Source organism: Salvia hispanica, chromosome 1 (genome assembly GCF_023119035.1).
Source record: "Salvia hispanica cultivar TCC Black 2014 chromosome 1, UniMelb_Shisp_WGS_1.0, whole genome shotgun sequence".
NCBI lineage: Eukaryota > Viridiplantae > Streptophyta > Magnoliopsida > Lamiales > Lamiaceae > Salvia > Salvia hispanica.
In genome coordinates, this window is record NC_062965.1 from 21,304,955 (window position 1) to 21,327,478 (window position 22,524).

The 22,524-nt window shown below is 37.3% G+C and overlaps 1 protein-coding gene and 1 pseudogene across 1 annotated transcript; one reads left to right on the forward strand and one right to left on the reverse strand.

The window, feature by feature from the left end:
* Positions 1 to 1,314: 1,314 nt before the first annotated feature.
* LOC125189862 (receptor-like protein 7) lies at positions 1,315 to 3,750 on the reverse strand. The gene has a single exon (XM_048087093.1). It carries the CDS (start codon positions 3,748 to 3,750, stop codon positions 1,315 to 1,317), a length of 2,436 nt encoding a protein of 811 aa, XP_047943050.1.
* A 3,188-nt stretch (positions 3,751 to 6,938) lies between these two features.
* On the forward strand, positions 6,939 to 16,062 carry LOC125189866 (annotated as a pseudogene).
* The last annotated feature ends 6,462 nt before the right edge of the window (positions 16,063 to 22,524 follow it).

Below are 22,524 nucleotides of genomic sequence, written 5' to 3' on the forward strand. Positions count from 1 at the left end.
ATATCATTAATACACTGATACATTTGTATGTAAAATCTATTCGATCATTTTCCAGAAAGGGTTTCTGAGTGGATGGAACATTCCTTTTTATGGGCTTTTAAGCCAAAAATTGTTATAGGCCTTATTCAGCCCATTAATAATGGAATTTATTTTTGAAATTATTATTCTTTAGAATTTTTATTAATTTCAAATTAGAATTAATATTTAGGAGCCCACAACAAATTCAAGTCAAGTGTAACAAAATGCTCATGGTGGAAGTTTCTATGGGCTTCTGAGCCCAAATTCGTTTTAGGCCATTTTCAGCCCATTAATGATTTTTTATATTAAAATTTATATTAATGATTTTACTTAGAATCCATTTAATAGATCTATAAATTAATTATTTTACTTAGAATCCATTTAATAGATCTATATATTAACTAGTCTTTTTTCTAAATCAATTAAAGATGACAAAGTTCCATATTTATATTAACCAAGGACCTAGAGTTGGTTCGACTCTCTTTTGCATCTCGGGAAAAAACCAACAAAGAAAACCCAAGATAGAGCTTATAATTAAGCTCGACACTCTACCTATTACATTAATAAAATAAAAAGATAAATGGGCTAAAATGACATGGCCTGGGCTCACGCGTGCCTCTATGCTCCTCGTATCACAATACGAATACTACTGTCTACTGACTCGGTTCCTGGCAGTGGCAGCCATTCTTGTCAATAATAGCCCAACGGCTAGTAAACCTTTCCTATACATTGGGAAATCATTTTACATTGAAGGTACTTTGGTAGTTCCTAGACTAAGACTTTAATGTTTACTAGTACCTAGAACTAGGAGAGTTCCCATAATGTAATCCACCCTATATATGTGGGTACCATGTAAGCTTTACAATCAATCAAAAAAAAAATATACAAACTCTTTCTATACAAAGTCTTTTTGCCACCATGTTTTATCTTCTTTATGTCGCCTCTCTCGATTACCATCTCTAAGATGGTATCAGAGCGGGTCGCCGAGTGTGGGTCAAATTTAACTGACCCAGCAGTATATCTGGGCCGAAACCAAAAAAATGACTGATCCAGCAGTATATCTGGACTTTAAAATATGGGCCAAGTGGTCCAACCGATCGAAAAAAAAAAATTGGGCCGATTGTCCAATCGATTAGAAAAAGTCCAACCCCTCCAAGGTTCACCTTGAAGGGTTTGAGGGAGGGTGTTGGCAATTGAAACTAAAAATATAACATATGACTGTCCCACATCGGTGTCAAGAGAAAACTGAAACTAGTATATAAGTCTCATGGGCCCTCCTCCTATAACCAATTGGTTTTAGGATGGAACCCATGGATTTCTATCAATTCTTGCACGTCTTCTTCTCCTGTTTCTGCCATCAAACACCTCTTCAATAATCTCTTCAATTTTTTCGAAGAATTTATGTCTGAAGCTTGGACAGAATAGGAGTAGCCCTACAATACTTCCAAATCCCACAACATATCCAAGTGCAGCAGATACATATGCCCTCTCAATCTCACTAATCTCTTCGACATATTCATGTTCTCGTAGTGATAGCTCATCAATATGACTACAGCTTCTGTTGAGAGGGAAACCACATAGGCCTGGATTTCCTTTGAAGGATTCAGCTGAAAATGTTTGAATTTGACGGCCATTTGGGATCTTTCCGACCAGCTTATTGTGTGACAGGTTCAAGACTTCAAGGAACGTGAATTCTCCAAGCTCCGTCGGTATTGGCCCTGTTAGCTGGTTTCGAGAGAGGTCAAGTGATTCGAGCTTGCTCAAGTGGCCGAATGACTGAGGGATGCTTCCTTCGAGGGCATTGTGGGACAAGTTGAGAAGATGAAGTGTGGTAAGATCACCAATTGCATTTGGTATTTCTCCAATGAAATTATTGCATGAAAAATCAATACTACCAAATTCTGGCCAAATCTGTTTAAGTTTTAACTCTATGCCTTTCATGATTAATGTCACTCCAAAGCTGTACGATTTTGCATCACTCCATTGCATCATTCCCTTCCAACTAGAGAAGTTTATTGATGCCAGACGTCCACTGAAATTATTTGAAGATATATCTAGAATTCGAAGCGCTGACCAGGTCATATTACATGTCACTTCACTATGGAATCTGTTGGAATGCAAACTAAGAACTCTCAATGAGGATGATAGCATGCATGGGAACGTATCGGTGATGTAATTGTTCCCAACATCCATGACCTCCAACGACATGCAACTTGTGAGAGATTTTGGGATCTTTCCTTCTAAATTATTATTGTTAAGCGACAAATATTGTAGCTTACAATCCATAGAAAAAATATTTGGAATGCTGCCATTGATGTTGTTTTGATTCAGGTAAAGCCTCCTAAAATTTTCGATTAGGAAAGGAGGTATGCTGCCACTTAATTTATTTTCTGACAAGTCAAGACTATCGAGTTGTGAGGCATTACAAATGGAGGTTGGAATTGTTCCACTTAAACTATTATTAGCAATAGAAATGAACTGGAGTTGAGATTCAAGTGGAATGGGCAGCTGTAACTCGCCCTTTAACTGGTTAGAGTCCAAGTCTAGGGCCAAAAGAGAAGAAGGAATATGGTAAGGCTTTTGAATATCTGTTAGAAGATTAAATGAGAGGCCTAGATACATAAGTTGTGTTCCCCAAATCCAGCTAGGAATCTCTCCTGCAATTCTATTGGCCGAGAGATCCAAATACTTTAGATCCAAATGTTTGATGAAAACAGGAAAATGGGACAAGTTACATGAATTTAGGTATAATTCTTTTAATTGGAAACCTCCATATGAACTCGAATTGACGTTGCCAACATCTACTGACAGGCGATTATGAGATAGCCCAAGGAATGTAAGATTGGTCAGGCTAAGCAAGTTGACCAATTGAAAAGTGCCATTGAATTGGTTGTAATCAAGATGAATTCCCAACAATGAAGGGAGATCATATAGAGAGTGGGGAATGCTACCATAGAATGAATTAAAACTCAAATATAAATAAACCAGATTGGAAAGACCTTCGAACAATGTAGAAGAAAGTGAGCCTGTCAAGGAGTTATATGACAAATCGACATGAGTCAGCTTGGTTAGGTTAGCAAAGGTGGATGGAATAGAACCCTTTAAACTGCAGTTATAAAGAGTCAAGGTGGTCAGACTTGGAAAATTGGTGAACAAGTCATCAAGTGCTACTGCTGAAAGATTGTTTCGATCCAGTTGAAGAATAGAAAGGGAATGAAGTTGCCAAAAGGATTTAGGCAAAGGGCCATCTAGACTACAATCAACCATGCTCAAAGAGGTGAGGTTGGGTAAATGTGATGATTCAGTGTTGCTCCATTTTTGCCTTTCATGTGAACAAGTGATATAGACACCATCAAGATTGAGCTCTCTAAGCTCTGTTAGATTTTGGAGAAGCATCTCCAAATTTGGGTGCTCAAACCTAAGATTATTGCCAAACTCGTTGGAGATATCGAGACTAGCCAATCTCGTTAAGGATGAAATTTCAGAAGGAACCTGCCCAACAAAACCAGCATGTGACAAATTCAAATATGTCAAACAAATCATATTGCCAATACCTTTTGGAATGGCATCATTGAAGCAATTGTAGGCAAGGTTAAGCTTTTGCAGATATTTAAATCTGAAGAGACTCAGACGAATCCTCAATTCCACCAGAAATGGCCTCGTCATCGAGCTGCAAACTAACGACTTTGCTAGAAGCATCACATTCCACACTGGGCCACTTGCAGCACGCATCACTTTCATTCCATCGCACCAGTTTTGTCGAAAGAGAAGAATCGAAGATCAACTCATGCTTGAGTTGAAGCAGCAAAGTTTCCTGATGACGAAGGCATTTGTTATTATAAGAATGAGTGGTGAAAATGAAGGATGAAATTAGGAAATAAATGAACCACAACAAGTTTGAAAGCATTGTGAAAGAGGTTTTTGTGTACAAATGACAATAGGATGAAAGAGGTTTTTAAATAGACAATCGCAGTTTACTTGGATATCCTTTTTAAGATCACCACTTGAGAGACTAAATAATGGTTGGAGTGAAATATTACCATCATTAATTATATACTCCGGGCACCATTAATTTTATTTCATTTTATATACTCCCTCCGTTCAAAAAAAATAACTCCATATATGAAAGGCACGAGTTTTAATGAGGAATTGATAAAGTAAAAGAAAAAAGAGAAAAAGTGGGTAAAGTAAGAAAGATAGAAAGAAAAATGCATAAAGTATGGCATAAAAATTTTTCATTTTTGGAAATAAGACTATTCTTTGTGGCATCTCAAAATGACAAAATGACGCTATTTTTCGTGGACGAATGGAGTAGTATTTACTTTGTGCATCACATCTATAAATTTGTACTCCCTTTGTTCCGCCTTAATAAAGGCGTTTCATTTATTGCACCCGTTTTGGAAAATACTAATAATAAATAGTTAAAGTGGAGAAAAAGTAAAGTAAGAGAGAGAATAACGTAGAGAAGAGTCTTTTATGCATTATTCCATCACTTACTCTATTTTTTTCTCAACTTTAACTCTATATTATTATTATTTTTTCAAAACGGGTGCAGAAAATGAAACGCTTCTATTAACATAACAGAGGGAGTAAATAACATCATAAATTTAATATAAAATATTAATACTTTTTTTTTGTTTTTCATAAAACTTGAAATATTTAATAATACTATTTGAGTGAGTTAATGTAAAACTATATTTGTTTCGTGAATGCTAAACATACTGTATCAAACGCGTAAAAGATGGCTCAGTCAATTCTGAAGATGAATAAATAAATACGGACAACACACAAGTAGGGGCCTATATGATAGGACTGACATATGTGACTTTCAACAATGCTACAATGAGTTGACTTGAGGTCAGTGGATGTCCCAAATAGAGAATTATTGGGGGCAAACTCCAATAATTTAGAACTGTGAATTGGTCATAAATTAGTGTCTGAAGAGACAATATTTACAGTTCAATAATGTATAGAATTTGAAAGACTTGGAAATTGACTTGGGGTCTTCGGGGTCAGTTGACGTATTAATTGTGAGAATATGAAATCATTTTTTTAAAAAACTTTTTATTGTCTGAGAAAAACTATGCAATGCAATGCCATGTCTTAAAAGATGTCACGAGTTCAAACCCCGTCACCCACTAGGCGACTTTCAATCTTAATCTGCAAACTTCAATAATTAAGAACTGTGAATTGGTCATAGATTGGCTAGACAAAAATATTTTTGGTATTATAATATCCAAAAACACGGTTATTCATGAAAAATTATTTTGTTCTCGATCTATTATTACCATTATTAACGCCTACATGTTTATACTCTCTCAATCCAAAAAAAATAGTCTCATTTGTGAATGACACTGGTTTTAATGAGACATTAATAAAGTAAGAGAGAAACGGAAAAAGTTGATAAAGTAAAAAAGATATAGGGAGAAAAAGAAGATAAAACATGAGAGAGGAAAAAAAGTGAGTAAAATAGGAGATAAAACTTTCCATATTTAGAAATAGGGCCATTTTTTTGGAAATTTTAAAATGACAAAATTAAACTATTTTTTTATGGACGGAGCCCGGAGGGTGTAGTAAATTGGAATTTTTATGGCTAGGGAGTGATTTAAATAACCGTAAAAACTTTTGAAAAAAAATAATATGAGTTGTGACGTGTAAATTCAGTGCAATAATAGAATTGGAAAGATTTGGAAATCGACTTGAGGTCTTCGGGGTCAGTTGACGTACTAATTGTTATATGAAGACAAATATGAAATCATTTTTTCTTGAACTTTTTATTGTCGGAGAAAAAATATGCAATGCAATGTCATGTCTTAAAAGATGTCACGGGTTCAAACCCCGTCATCTTTCGGCCTTAATCCGCAAACCCGATCGAGTAGGATTAGTCGGATTTCGTTAAAAGCGAGTTCGATACATTTGTGGTCAAACCAAAAAAAGAAATGTCTTAGGTGTTTTTCCACTAGAAAAACAAAGGAAATGAGATGATGTTGTAATAAATTTTGATGACTTGAGTATTTCATGTTTTAATTGTATATTTGCATTTTTTGTGTGAGGATGTAGCATTGTTTTTCATATAGTTGATTCGTGAAATAAGATCAAAATTATCTAAGAATTTTTATGGCTTTAACCCTTGTTGTCAAAACAACATCTTAGATAGATAGGCGATATTTCATATATTATAATTACATATTACGATGATTTGGCATTTCATATTTTAATTATATGTATGCAATTTTTTCACATGCGATGATGTGGCATTTTTTTCCATATAGTTGATTTGTGAAATAAGATCAAAATTCCCTAGTTGTCAAAATAACATCTTAGATAGATTTAAGGTATTTCATACTTTCTTTATACTATACAATACTGATTTGATGTATTTTATACTAATTATATATTTGCAATTTTTTCATGTGGGCTGATATAGCATCATTTTCCACATACCTATTTAATTATATATATGCTCGTTGCACCGAAAGGTTTTCGATAATATATGCTTGAAGAAGATGATTTAGATAGGTTAACTGATATGGACCTGATATTTTATTTATTCTGGAAGGGAGCTGATATTCTCTCCGTATATTTATTTAGTTTATTTATGTTTTAGTATTATTTAGTTGCTATGATTTTATTTACTTTCCCTAGTGGTTAGGATTTGATTTGCTTTTGATTTACTTCCCTAGTTTATAGGAGATCTTTTTGTACCACACATATTATAAATATGTGTGGAGTCTTTTATTATTATCAAGCAGAATGAAGAATTAAATTATTAATCTCGTTCTCTCTTCCCCCTAGAACCTCAACTAGGGTTGTTCTCTTTTTCTCTCTACAAATTCACTCAAATAATTCCTCCGATAGGCTAATTCCTATCAAATTGGTGCTTTCATTAGGTTCTCATCCTCCTATTGATTTCTACCACCATGTCCGTCTTGTTGTCAAACTCTCCTCCAGACTCTCCTCCTCGGTTTTCTGGTGTTAACCCCGTGAGATGGATTTTGGATGTTCAGGAGTATTTTGACTATCATTTGTTTTCTGATACTGATCGTTTGTTTTTTGTGAGGTTATTTTTTGACCATCCAGCATCTGTATGGCTCCACGAGTATCGACGCTCGAATCCTAATTGCTCATGGCAAGAATTTCTGGATGTTGTTTATCATAACTTTGATGAGGATGCCATTTACTTCGCCGAGACGAATAAACTTCTCAACAAAATTTCGGAGGCAGTTGCATATTTAGCAAAAAAGGAGGCCATGGCTAAAAAGGAGGCCACATCTGATTCTGTCGTCGAGACTATTGCAAAAAATGACGATGTGTCAACAACAAATGTCAAGTCTGATCCCTTCATCGACGAGACGGAAAAAGATGACGACGAATCGCCTCAAGCGTTGGATGAGGCAATGGTTTTGGTGGAAACCAAATGTCCTCCACAATCTCATTGCCCAAAAATCAATGTTGTCATCATTGGTTATGTCACTGAAATCGCTGAAGAGATCTCATGCCCGAAGACGGTTTCTCCATCATTCGTTGAGGTCACAAGCGATGCAATTTTATTTGAAGATCTAAACAAAGACAACGAGATGGAAGATTATTTTTCCGACTTCCACCTTGAGGGCAAGGTGGTTTTCAACGGTGGGGGAGTTGATAGGGACCTGATATTCTATTTTATTCCGGAAGGGAGCTGATATTCTCTCCGTATATTTATTTAGTTTATTTATGTTTTAGTATTATTTAGTTGCTATGATTTTATTTACTTTCTCTAGTGGTTAGGATTTGATTTGCTTTTGATTTACTTCCCTAGTTTATAGGAGATCTTTTTTGTACCACACATATTATAAATATGTGTGGAGTCTTTTATTATTATCAAGCAGAATGAAGAATTAAATTATTAATCTCGTTCTCTCTTCCCCCTAGAACCTCAACTAGGGTTGTTCTCTTTTTCTCTCTACAAATTCACTCAAATAATTCCTCCGATAGGCTAATTCCTATCATTAACCTTCTTCACATATTTGATGATGAAGTGAACATAATTGACATTAAGCTTCGCGGCCCTACCCAAAAATTCAAGATCTAGTATTTGGATCCGATGTCTTTATCTAGTGATATTGGGTAGGCCAGACTATAATTTAGGTTCAACAAATATATAAATAACTAATGTGTTGGTGTGATGGGCTATTGGAAAGATGTTTATTTTGTTTGAAGAAAACAGTATCAGTATTGGTGATCTCTAACACCAACTTAATGCCAACGCCTTATTCAGCCCATTAATGATTTTTAGACCTTCTGTAGCCCATTATCAGTATCATTTTTTTTTTAATATTGGTACTTCCATCATTGGTTTATTTTGTCAGACTTTGGCACTATTGATTTCTCTTCCAATGATTTTCGAGGGCAAATACCGGATGCAGTTGGTGATCTTATCTCGCTTCACCAGCTTAACTTCTCCCACAATGCGGTCGCTGGAAGCATCCCAAAGTCGCTTGGTAAGCTGGGGATGCTCGAATCGCTTGACCTCTCTTACAACCGGCTAACAGGGCGGATACCAGCGGAGATTGGAGGGCTCACGTTCCTCGGATTCTTGAAATGGGTGGGCAGATCCCGAATGGCCCTCAGTTGCAAAATTTTCAAGCTGATTCGTTCAGAGGGAATCCGAAGCTGTGTGGTTTTAATCTCAACGTAACATGCATTCGCAGCGATAACAATGATTCATCTGAGCATGAAAATGTGGAAGATAAGAGGGAGGTTGAGTGGAAATATGTATTTGCTGCGCTTGGATTCGTTGTGGGCGTAGGAATCGTTGTCTGGCTACTTGTGTTTTGTCGAAGATTCAGAGAGAAATACTTCAACAAAATAGATGATATTGTTGATGGTGTGTTTGAAGCCATAAACAAGAGAAGACATGTCAAGACATAGTTTACAAGCAATTTTTGTGTGTATTGTATAACTGAAAAGTGTTTTTGTTTAAAAACGAGTGAACTTTATGAGTGTATGTTCTTGGATTGAGTTGTATGTAGTATTCCATAAATAGTGCTAAATGTTCTTGTATTGTGTATGTAGTCTTCAATCAAACTATTCAATTCCCCGTACTTTCTTTCATATACTTGATCTTCCCTCAATTTTATTCTCGATCATCGCTCTGATTCTTGAGTGATTGCATTATTCCAACATTACTGAGCACACGATTTCATCTCATGATTGATGTAGTTCTTCCACTCGACGCCGATAATGCGAAAAACGTCAACTATGTCGGAGTAACGCGAAATTTGGGTCCCCATTCCACTAACTCATTTCCCCATTTTTCTTTATTAAGTCAAATAATTTTTTAAAACTCGTGTTGAGTCAAAATGAGACTATAAATGGCAGACGGAGAGAGTATATGCTAAAAGAAACCTAATTAATTCATGAACTCAAAGAGTTTAATAGTCACCAAAAATAGAAAATAAAATACTCCTTTCGTCCCCTAAAAATAGAAATTCATTCTTTTATGGTTCGTCCCCTAGAAGTAGGAACTTTTAGGGGACGAACCATAAGGTGAGACCTATTTCTCACATATTTTCTTTATCTCTAATAAGGTGAGACTTATTTTCCACTAACACACTTTTCTTTCTATCTCCCTTTTTCTTTATTAGTTCTAAATTAAAATTCATGTCATTTCAAAAGTTTCTATTTTTAGGGGACGGATGGAGTAACATACTATCAACTAAGAAGTCTTGTAGTACCGTACACAACACATAAAAAAGCGTGCATGGGATCTTTTCTTAGTGCAACAATCATAATAAGAAAGAAATAAAGCCAAACCCCTTTAGTCTTAAAACATCAAGGGATGTGCATCTGATGATGATGTGGCCACACCATGATCATTACTTGTCCATGAGTATTCAGTATCTGAAAACTCCAAGACCTTTGCTTTAGACACTATTGCTTCTTCTTCGTGCTCCATATCACTGGCTGCATGTATTTGAGACATTATTAATGTAACACCCCGCTTTTTCGAGCCCTAATTTTGAGACCGTGAAATTTTTTGCATTTAATGTTTATAATGCTATGAAGTATGTGGATTAAATGATGAGTGAATTTATTGCATGAGTTTCTATGACCGAGTCGAGTCTAGGGTTGCGTTGGAAGTTTGAAAAGTCAAACTTGTAGAATATATGATGTGGCAAGTGATTAATTAAATTATGAGGTGAATTATTTGTCTAAGGGTGAGTGAGAATATTAGGGAAATTTCCATAAATACTAGCCACATAATTTTGAGATTTTCGACCCCTCCACTTTTTGGAGAAGGAATTCTATTTTTCGGGATTTAATTTAATTCTTGGGATATTTATCCAAATTAAATCCAAAACCCAATTATTCTCTATTCCTTAATGAGAAAAATCGCACACTATTATTTTTAAGGTGATTTTCGAAAATCACCTATTCTTGGGAAGGAAGAATCTATTTTATTGATCCCTTATTTGATTTTCTTTCATACCTAGAATTTAAATATTCTATCAAATATTTCCATACCTCAAGAGATCTTGCCATATCTTATTTTAGTTAATATTAAAAATTCATTCCTTGTTTAAAAGGCCTACTACACGCCTATTTCCAATCCCTAGTTGGGAGAATTCTTATTTTGCTCCGTGATATTTTATTCTATTCCTTAAAATATACAAAACAAAACCTTGGCTAAATAAGGGCCATAATTTTCGAAAATTACATGTCTTGAAACCCTAGCTCACTTTGCTTTGATATTTCTTCCTCCCTACTCCACAATATTTGTTTTAATTAATTGTGGAGAATCAAATCTTCCCAAATATTCTATTTTATTTACCTAAAGATTTTATTGAGCACTATAAATAAGAGAAACCCCTAACCCTAGCCATCACAATTTTCGCCCCCTCCCTCTCTTCTCACTCTCGCAATTTTCTTCTACTTTTCTCAATAATCCTCCATCCTTTGAGAAGAAATAGAGTTTGAGCCGCAAGATTTTTGAAAAACCAAGTCTTTACTTCGTTTCTACCGTTCGTTTTTCTCAAAAAGGTATTCTTATATTAATCTTCTTCTTTCTACTCGATTTTTCTTCTTTCTAACCGATTAATCGGTATTCTTGAACCCTCATGCATCTTGTTTGAGTGAAAGTGGGATAAAGGGGATATGGAAAATATGTATGTGTGTGTGCGTCGTGCGTGTGTGTGTGCGTGGCGTGTGTGTGTGCGTGTGTTGTGTGTATGTTGGCAAAATACTCTTGTGTGACATATGTTGATGTTAGATCTAGAGTTGAGATGCGAATGGAACTTATGTGATGAACATGGCCTTGATTGATTGATGATGTTAAGATAAATCGATGGGAAAAGGGAAACGTTGAGACATGCATGATTTAGGAGTTGATGTTGAAGCTAATACATGATATGTGCATATGTGATTAAAAGGTGAAGCCGGATAACAAAATAGGGAAACATACTTGAAACCTAAGTAGTCAAGGTGGGGTTTATTCTTAAACTCTCTCTTATGTTGCAAATTTATGAATGTGGAGAGATAAGGGTGGTTTAACTGTTATGCCATGCCTATGTCTGTTTTGTTGTGATATTGTGCGCCTGATGCCCAGTTTGAGAGTTCGCTCCATTGGGCTATAGGGCTATGGATATGTTTAAACGAATTCGGGTCCGAGTAGGGCCGCAAACCCTACCAGGCTGTGTACACGGTGGGATCGGGAGCCGTCCTTGCTAGTCGGCCTGGTCTCGTGGGCGAAAAGTGTGGCCACACTTTCGTCGCACCATGGAAATGTTGAGATTGTGGAAATTAACGAGGAAAATGGGGAGTTGTTTGACTGGCCAGTCTATGGAAATAATTTTTGTGATACTCGATGATCTTATTTTTCTTAAATTGTAAAACTCGAGTTCACTATGGTAAGGGTGGTATAACTTATAAAATGTTTTGGCAACGAGTTCACTGAGTATTTCAAAATACTCAGCCCTGCATGTGTTTTCCTTATGTGCAGGTTGAACGACGACGAGCGGTGGTGGGTGTTGAGCATATTAATCAATTAAGATGGATGTTTTGAACTTCGAGTGTAGTTGTGTCTTCATACATAGCTGCACTTTCTCTTGGTCGTTTCCGCTGAATTTTTGATACACTTTAGTATTATCTGGATATGTTGCACTTATTCCTTTCGGTTTAGAAGCTTCAGACTTCTTGTGGTGTTTCTTGAAAACTTTGTCAAACTCTTGAGATTTTTTATCGTAATTTATGGTGCCTTTCTTTTACTTATTAAAACTTCTAGGTTGAACCGTTGACTTATTGCTCTGATAGTTCCCTTAAATACTTTGGTCAAAACTCTTTAAATGAAACCCTAGCCTATGTTTAAATTCTTTTAAGTCCGTTTTGGTAGCAGTCGCCGCATTTATTGTACCCTAGAAATCCGGACTGTTACAATTAAACTTTCCAATTCTGTAGCCACTTCTTTCATAGTTGGTCGCATTTGCCCCTTAACATTCAAGCATCTTCTCGCAAGCCTTGCAACTGCAATATCCTTGCTGTGCACAACACCTAATTAATTACACTTATACCACTATGGCCAACCATTACAACTCATAAAACACTAATTAATTATTGGAAATGGATCCTTGCTTGCACAGCACCTGCTGTGCTTAAAACACAGCTTTCCATGAACAAAACGCAGCAATACTTGTTTTATTTCTTTTTCGTTTTTCTTTATTTTGATTTAATTTTGCCTGTGGGAAATGGCACGGCAGGTGCTGTGCACAGCAGGGGATCCTTCCCCTTAATTATATGGGTCTCACTATCCACGAACACTACTATAATTAATCTTCTCCTCCTCTCTCTTGTTTTACCAATTATGTATTAATTACCGTGTAGTTTCAAATGCTCATATTTTTATGAGACATAGAGAGCATTTTTTTTCTATTTCAATTTTAATGAAAAGCTGTCATTTTGATCATTATCAAAAGACGACATTAGTATATAGATAAGATAACTAAGAAAAATTGAAATTTCATGATTCAATATCTCAAACTTTATAGAATGGATCAAAATTTGACTAACTTTGATGATATTAGTATTTAGCTCTTAACCCCTTTAAATAATTGTTTTTGATTATGACTTATAGACGGTGCACCTCAAGTCAATTCCGTGTTGTTCTATCACTTTCTTCGAATGTAAATGATATAGGCCCTAATTACAATTGTGAATAAAATTAAAATGGTTAAACCCCTACCCACGTTAATATGTCTTTCAGGTAAAGTTCAATTGCCTATTTAAAGACACTTGCACCTAATCTTCATTTGTACACAAAACAAAATCAATATCTAGTTTCACAATGCTTCCAAAGTTGTTGTTTTCACTACTCATTCTTATAATAACAAATGCCTTCGCCATCAGGAAACCTTGTTGCTTCAACTCAGAGATGAGTTGATCTTCAATTCTTCTCTTTCAACAAAACTTGTGCGATGGAATAAAAGTGTTGAGTGCTGCTTGTGGCATGGTGTGGAATGTGATGATTCTGGCTATGTCGTTAGTTTGCAGCTTGATGATGAGGCCATTTCTGGTGGAATTGGGGATTCGTCGAGTCTTTTCAGATTTAAATATCTGCAGAAGCTCAACCTTGCCTACAATGACTTCACCTACATTGATCCCATTCCAAGAGGTATTGGGAATTTCACTTATTTGACACACTTGAATTTGTCACATGCTGGTTTTGGTGGGCAGGTTTCGGTTGAAATTTCATTGTTGAAAAGATTGGTTAGTCTCGATATCTCCAACTATTATTGTTCGACACCCGGAGAGTGTCTAAGTCTTGAGTATCCAAATTTGGAAATGCTTGATGGAAATCTAACAGGGCTTAGAGAACTCTATCTTGATCGTGTCAATATTACCTCCTTTGATGAAAGGAATAAATGGAGCCACATTGTTTCATCATATTTACCAAACCTCACTGCTTTGAGCATGGCTTATTGTAATCTATATGGCCCTTTGTGTAAATCCTTTTGGCAACTTCATTCCCTTTCTGTTCTTCGACTAGATTATAATGATCTTTCAACAGTAGCGGTGGTGGACTTGTTTGCCAGTTATCCAAGTTTGACCGTCTGAAGTCTTAGAAACTGCATTTTGAAGGGTTCTATACCATCCACCTTTGCTAACCTAACAAAGCTGATTCATGTCGATTTGGAATTTAACTTCTTCGCAGGCTCACTTTCTTCTATGTTGTTCGAACGTCTTTCCAATCTCATACATCTAGATCTGAGTTTCAATTCATTCTCTGGTAACATCCTCCAATCTCTTTTTGCTCTCCCATCATTGTTGGAACTTCATCTTAGTTCCAACCAATTTAATGGCACTTTTCAACTCGAAAACTTTCGAAGCCTTCCCAATCTCACATTGCTTTATCTATTCGGCAATAGCTTGTCAGTAGATGTTGGCAACGTCAATTCGAATTCATATGGTGGTCTCAAATTGGAAGGATTAGGCCTAGGTTCATGTAACTTGTCCAATTTTCCTGATTTCATCAAAGATTTGGATCTGCAAACGTTGGATCTCTCGGCTAATAGTATTGCACGGGAGATACCTAGTTGGATTTGGGGAACACAACTTGTGATTTTGGACCTCTCATTAATCTTTTAACAGATTTTCAAAAGCCTTACCATATTTCTTCTTCTCTTGAGAGCCTATACTTGAAAATTTGAAATCTAATCAGCTCATGGGAGAGTTACAGCTGTCCATTCCACTTGATTCTCAGCTTTGGTCCTTGTCTCTTGCTAATAATAGTTTTAGTGGATCAATTCCAACATCCCTTTGCAAAGCCACACACCTTGTTTATCTTTCTTTATCTAAAAATAAATTAAGTGGCAACATTCCCCCTTGCCTACTTGAAAACATTCAGTGGCTTGATATGAATCTAAACAACATCAATGGCAGCATTCCAGATATTTTTTCTATGGATTGTAAGCTACAATATTTGGTGCTTAACAATAATTATTTAGAAGGGAATATCCCAAAATCTCTCAAACATTGCATGTCGTTGGAATTCATGAACGTTGGGAGCAACAACATCAACGACACGTTCCCATGCATGCTCTCATCCTCATTGAGTGTTCTTATTTTGCACTCCAACAGATTCCATGGTGAAGTGACATGTAACATGACCTGGCCAGTGCTTCGAATTCTAAATTTCAGTGGACGTGTGGAATCAATAAACTTCTCTAGTTGGAAGGGAATGATGCAAAGGAGTGATGCAGAATTGTTCATCTACAGACTGACATTAATCATGAAAGGCATAGAGTTAAAACTTGGAAAGATTTGGCCAGAGTTCGGTAGTATTGATTTATCTTGCAATAATTTCATTGGAGAGATACCAAATGCAATTGGTGATCTTACCTCACTTTATCATCTCAACTTGTCCCACAATGCCATCAATGGAAGCATTCCAGAATCGTTTGGTCAGTTGAGTAAACTCGAATCACTTGATCTCTCTCGAAACCAGCTCGCAGGGAAGATACTGATGGGGATTGGAGAACTCACATTCCTTGAAGTCTTGAACCTGTCTTACAATAAGCTGGTCGGAATGATCCCAAAAGGCCGTCAAATTCAAACATTTTCAGCTGAATCCTTTAAAGGAAATCCAGGCCTACGTGGCTTCCCTCTCAACAAAAGCTGCAGTCATACTGATGAACTATCACCGCGAGAACATGAAGATGCGGAAGAGAACAAGGAGATTGAGTGGGAATACGTATCAGCTGCACTCGGATACGTAGTGGGTGTAGGGATCATTGTGTGGCTACTTTTATTCAGTCGAAGCTTCAAAGAGAAATACTTCGGCAAAATAGAAGAGGTTGTTGAAGACATGTTCATTGCCGGAGACAAGAGAATGGCTGCCAGGAACCGAGTCAGGAGACACTAGTGTTGGTATTGCTATTACATTTCTTGAAATGTTTTCTTCACATGTGTTTATGTGTTTTTGATATGGGTGCAATAACAGAACAGAGGAAGAGCAGCAACCAGCCGGAGAAGAAGAGCGCCACGAGGAAGAGGGTTAACAGACCAGGATGAACCAATTGCTCTTGTTTCTTTAGTCTTTTGTTTTATTAATTGTGTTTTGTTTTATTTAAAATTGAGTTGGGCTTAAACCATGTTGGGGTTTTCTTTGCGGTTCTTTCCCGAATAGACTAGGAGGTCGAACCGTATATGTTACTTTTTGGAATGAGATGGCATAATTGTTAGAGTTTGTATACTAGAAATCACCTTTCGAGTGATTGAATACTGTTAAAACTCTTATTTTATTTTACAAAGGAATAAACAGATTATTTTTGTCATAATGTTGTTATGTTTTACATTTAATGGATGTTTAGTACATGTTTAAATGTATAAGTAACTTAACAAAGTCTAAGTCTTTGTTTTGGTAGACCGGTTGTGGGTGTCGTTCACTTTAAGGTAACACGGTCAGTTCTGAACAAAGAAAAAGAAGAATTTCACAACCTAGATAGGCTTAGACTACCTATCGTGAAAGGTTGCAATGTCAGTCCGATTATTTCTAAGATGACGTTGGTGTGGTATAGCACTGAATGGATTTAACAATGAGACAGTCTTTATTTAAGTCCTAGTACCTTTGGTGAGATCAGCCCACACGATATCGGTTTACAGTCCGGGAACAGACAGAAGATCCGTGGTTTTGTACTAAAGATCTTCACACGGAGAAGGCGCTAGCTATGTTCGATTTTTTGGAGAATCATCAAGGTATAATAGCTAAACCGTAGAAAAGCATGTTTTAGGTTTCAATTAATTTAAAGCATGTTTTATTTGAGTTATGAGCATGATACATGTGATAATTACGCGAATAGAATTTGTCTAAATAATCTGCTAAATAGATCAGAATTATTATGTAATTGATTTATGTGAGCGCTTCCGCTGCCAACCCCTTCAATTGGTATCAAGCCAGTCTTTGGCTCTGATTATTTGGATTTAAATTACGCGAAATTCATGTATGCATGCAGCTTTTTCCGGCAAGGGCTGGACGGCCAACCGCCGTTCCGGCGAGACCTTCGTCAGAAATCTCATCGTCGTTGATCGTGCGAACCTCGATCACGAGATAACGATGAAATAAAATTTTAATGATTATTTGATTCCTTAATTAAAAGATATCATTAAAATATTATTATTTAATGGATATAAAATATTTTGGGAAGATTTCCCTAGATTTTAGGAATATTTAGATTATTGACTATATCTATGGAAATAAATATATTTATTTCATTCCTAGATGATATGGACAAGAATAATTTAATAGTTTCCTAATTATTCTATATATCTATAATCCTATTAAGGATAAGATATGTAGGATCTCATTAAATAATAAAATAATAAAATATATCATTAAATAAGGAATTAATTTAAGTTTATTTATTCATGTCAGTCAAAGATATAAATAATTAATTATTTTAGATAAATCTTATAGAAGACATGAATATGGATTAAACTTTAGTAATTAATATATTATCCTTTAATAAGATGTTTAAAAGATTATAAAAGATTTAATTATCTAGTCAATTAAATACCAACAGAATTTAATTAAGCCTTTAATCTGCACTAAGGCTAAGGATAATTAATGAAAAACCATAACTTAAATATCTAAGCGATAATTACGAACTAAGTTTGTATATGGTCTTCATCGATTGGTCCACAACTTATGAAGCTAATTTCTGAATCTTATCGCCACCCATGCTGTGGGGACAATAATCCTAAGAATTGGCGAGTTCATATAGGTGGACTTCTCATATGTATATAGTGTGGACTAGAAAGTAGTTTCCAATATTATCGCCACCCATGCCGTGGGGACAATAATCCTAAGAAATTACAAGTTTCAGAAGTTCAAACTGAATTTATGAGATAACTTGGTCTTGTTATCAACGCATGAGCATTGTTATGGGAGTGTGTTGGCCACCATGCCGTGCTGCGGTCTCTGGACTATTCATCGGTGTTGTGACCAGTAAAAATGTTAAAATTTTAATGCGTATTGACCTCTGCTTGAGGGTACAAAATTTTAATTTTACAGTTGTGAGAATTTGAAAAGTTTTATGGTTAATCTCCTCAATTTCATCACATAAGTTTATGACAAATAGTAAATATTCTGTTTTGCAGTGCAAACTAAATCGTCAACATGTCACTCAATCCTCTTTCTGCAATTCTTAAAGAAAACAAACTCGAGGGCCAAAATTACATAGAATGGAAACAAAATTTGGACATCGTTCTCACGGCTGATGAGTACAAGTTTGTGCTCACTACTCCACGGCCCCCAGTGCCGGCGGCTAACGCCGCGCAGGCAGTGCGAGATGCGCATAGACGGTGGCATAAGGCGAATGAGATGGCTAAGTGTTATATGTTGGCCTCCATGTCAACGGTGCTTAGACATCAGCATGCCGCCATGGCTACTGCCACCGAGATTATGGAAAATCTCACAAATCTCTTTGAAGACTATGAAGGAAGGCTCGTCTGTGCAGGACCATGTCCTCGAGATGATGAGCCACCTCAATCAAATTGAGGTTTTGGGAGGTGTCATTGATGCCGAGTCCCAAGTTACTATCATCCTTCAGAGTCTGCCCCCTAGCTTTCAGCAGTTCAAGCTCAATTTTGAGATGAACAAGAGAAATTACACCTTGGCTGAGTTGTTGACTGAACTTCAGTCGGCAGAGGATCTCATGAACCAAGCTAAGGCTGCGATGGTTAGTTCGTCACATCGTTCCTCTGGCCCTAGGCCTGGCGCAGGAAAGAAGAAAGTGACGAACCAGGTCGCACCTAAGGAAGCTAAGGGAAAGAGAAAGAGGAGGTGGGGAAAGAAGCAAACAGGAAAGTGTTTCAGGTGTGGAGAGAAGGGGCATTGGAAGCCAGACTGCCCTAAAAAGGGCAAGGCTACAGGTATGCACCAAGCTCTAGTTGTCGAGTCATGTTTGGCTTCGACTTCATCTCATACTTGGGTTATAGACACTGGACTACTGATCATATTTGTTTTGATCCTGACTTAATGCAGGTGACAAGACGGCTATATGATGGAGAGATCGAAGTCCAGCTGGGCGACGCTACTAAAGTGGCGGCCGTTGCAGTGGGAGACGTTTATTTGCGTTTTAGTAGTGATAGATTTTTGGTTATGAAGAATGTTTTGTTGATACCTTCTTTTAGAAGAAATTTAATTTCAGTTTCTAAATTGGTTTTTGATGGATATTCGATTTCTTTTAATGACAGTTGTGTTATTAAGAAAGATGGTTCTTATATCTGTCGTGGTATCATGGAAAACAATCTGTACACAATCATATCTACACAATTTAATAATCGCAAATTAGAACTCAATAATGCATCGAAAATTTCAAAGAAAAGAAAGGAACCTTCAAGTTCAATGAACGAAACGTACTTATGGCACCTTAGACTTGGTCATGCCAACCAAAGGAGGATTCAAACTCTCGTGGATCAAGACCTTCTTAAAGGACTAGATACTGAATCATTTTCCACGTGTGAATCCTGCTTGGAAGGCAAGATGACTAAGAGACCTTTTAGGGTGAAAGGTAATAGGGCCAAGGAAGTACTAGAACTCGTTCATACTGATGTGTGTGGACCAATGTCAACCGAGGCAAGAGGCGGCTTTCGCTATTTCATCACTTTTATTGATGATTACTCGAAAGTTGGATATGTTTATTTGATGCGCTTTAAGTCTGAAGCTTTTGACAAGTTCAAGGAGTTTAAGGCTTATGCTGAGACGCATCATGGAAAACGTATCAAAAGCCTGCGATCTGATCGCGGAGGCGAATACCTCAGTGCCGAGTTTTTGGACTACTTATCGGTAGAGGGAATTGAATCCCAACTGACTGCGCCGGGCACACCCCAGCAGAATGGCGTAGCTGAAAGAAGGAACAAGACCTTGTTAAACATGGTCCGATCGATGATGAGTTATGCACGACTGCCTATTTCGTTTTGGGGACATGCCTTGCTTTCCGCGAGCCATATTTTAGACAATTTACCGTCAAAATCTGTTCCTGCCACTCCATATGAGTTGTGGAATGGGCGCAAGCCCAATCTAGAGCATCTCAAGATATGGGGGTGTCCAGCTCATGTTTTGGAAAAGGATCCAACTAAGCTGGACTCAAGGACAGAGGTATGTTTGTTTATAGGATACCCCAAAGGATCGAAAGCTTATGAATTCTATAGTCTCCGAGACAAGAAAGTCATTGTGAGTACTCACGCGACATTCTTAGAGGAAGACTTTGTTATGAATCATAAACCCAGCAGTGAGGTGGCTCTTGAAGAGCTCACTTCAGTCACAAGTTCCATTAACCAAGAACAAGTACCTATAGTACAACCAATTCCCGAACCTTCAACTTCTACACCTAATGTTGTAGTGCCGCGCCGCAGTGGGAGGGTCTCTCATGAGCCCGAAAGGTACATTGGTTTGGGAGAATCTATGGATCACTCCTCGGACAGCAATGTACTAGATCCCTGGAATTTTGCAGAGGCGCAGGCGGATGTCGATCATTGCCAATGGGTAAGTGCAATGGATTCGGAACTACAATCTATGATAGACAAAGACGTCTACGATTTATCTGTCCTACCCGAAGGCTGTACTGCCATTGGGAGTAAGTGGATATACAAACGTAAACGTGGACCCGATGGACGAGTTAAAGTCTTTAAGGCAAGACTAGTGGCTAAGGGGTATACCCAAAAGGAAGGTGTCGATTACGACGAGACCTTCTCCCCGGTGGCCATGCTCAAATCGATCCGGATTCTATTGTCTATAGCAGCTTACATGGATTGGGATGTGTGGCAGATGGACGTTAAGACTGCGTTCTTGAACGGTAGTCTTGAGGAGACCATCTACATGGAACAACCCGAGGGTTATGCCGTCAAGGGCAAAGAGCACATGGTTTGGAAGCTTAAGAAGGCCATTTATGGCCTCAAGCAAGCATCTAGATCATGGAATCAGTGTTTCGATCAGACTGTTCACAAGTTTGGATTCGAAAAATGCCCTAACGAGAGCTGCGTGTACAAGAAGGTTGAGAAGGGGAATGTGGTGTTCTTAGTTTTATATGTAGATGACATTCTTCTAATTGGAAACAATAAAAAGATGTTGTCATCAGTACGAACGTGGTTGTCAAACCAGTTCGAGATGAAGGATATGGGAGACGCGGGACACATTCTAGGTATCAAGGTCCTACGGGACCGTGAGAAAAGGATGTTGTGCTTATCTCAAGAGCCCTACATCGACACTGTACTTAGTCGTTTTAGCATGCAAGATGCCAAGAAAGGTTTCTTACCTTTTAGACATGGCATCCATTTATCTCAAGAGATGTGTCCTAAGACAGCATCTGAGATAGCAGAGATGAGAAGGATACCATACGCTTCGGCAGTTGGTAGTCTCATGTATGCTATGCTTTGTACAAGGCCTGATATTTGCTTTGTTGTTGGCATGGTAGCAAGATATCAGTCAAATCCGGGCCAAGGACATTGGACTGCAGTAAAGAACATACTCAAGTACCTTAAACGGACTAAGGACTATGTTCTAGTTTACAAAGCAGGCGAGCTATGTCCTTTGGGATATACTGATTCAGACTTTCAAGCTGATCAAGACTCGAGGAAATCTACTTCTGGTTATGTGTTTACCTTAGGAGGTGGAGCCGTAATTTGGAAGAGTGTAAAGCAGAAATGCATTGCAGACTCTACCATGGAAGCCGAATATGTGGCCGCTTCGGAGGCTGCAAAGGAGGCTGTATGGCTCAAGAACTTTCTTATGGACTTAGGTGTGGTTACGAATCTGCCCAAGAGCATCACCATTTATTGTGACAATTCTGGTGCTGTGGCAAATTCGAAGGAACCAAGAGCTCACAAAGCGAGCAAACACATAGAGAGGAAGTATCATATCATTAGAGATATAGTGCAGAGAGGAGACATACAAGTGGTCAAGATTGCGTCAGAGAACAACCTGGCAGATCCCTTTACAAAGGCATTGGCGGTCAAACCGTTCGAGCGCCATGTAGAAGGAATGGGAGTTCGACTCGCTCGAGACCTCAACTCGCTTTCAGTATAAGTGGGAGAATTAGACGTAGTGCACATTTTTTTGTATACTCGAAAGCTGTTTTGAGTATAAGTGGGAGATTGTTAGAGTTTGTATACTAGAAATCACCTTTCGAGTGATTGAATACTGTTAAAACTCTTATTTTATTTTCCAAAGGAATAAACAGATTATTTTTGTCATAATGTTGTTATGTTTTACATTTAATGGATGTTTATTACATGTTTAAATGTATAAGTAACTTAACAAAGTCTAAGTCTTTGTTTTAGTAGACCGGTTGTGGGCGTCGTTCACTTTAAGGTAACACGGTCAGTTCTGAACAAAGAAAAAGAAGAATTTCACAACCTAGATAGGCTTAGACTACCTATCGTGAAAGGTTGCAATGTCAGTCCGATTATTTCTAAGCCTTACTGAAATAAGATGACGTTGGTGTGGTATAGCACTGAATGGATCTAACAGCGAGA

Coding starts and splice junctions, on each gene's coding strand:
- LOC125189862 (XM_048087093.1), bottom strand. CDS start 3,750: ATGCGTGCTGCAAGTGGCCCAGTGTGGAATGTGATGCTTCTAGCAAAG.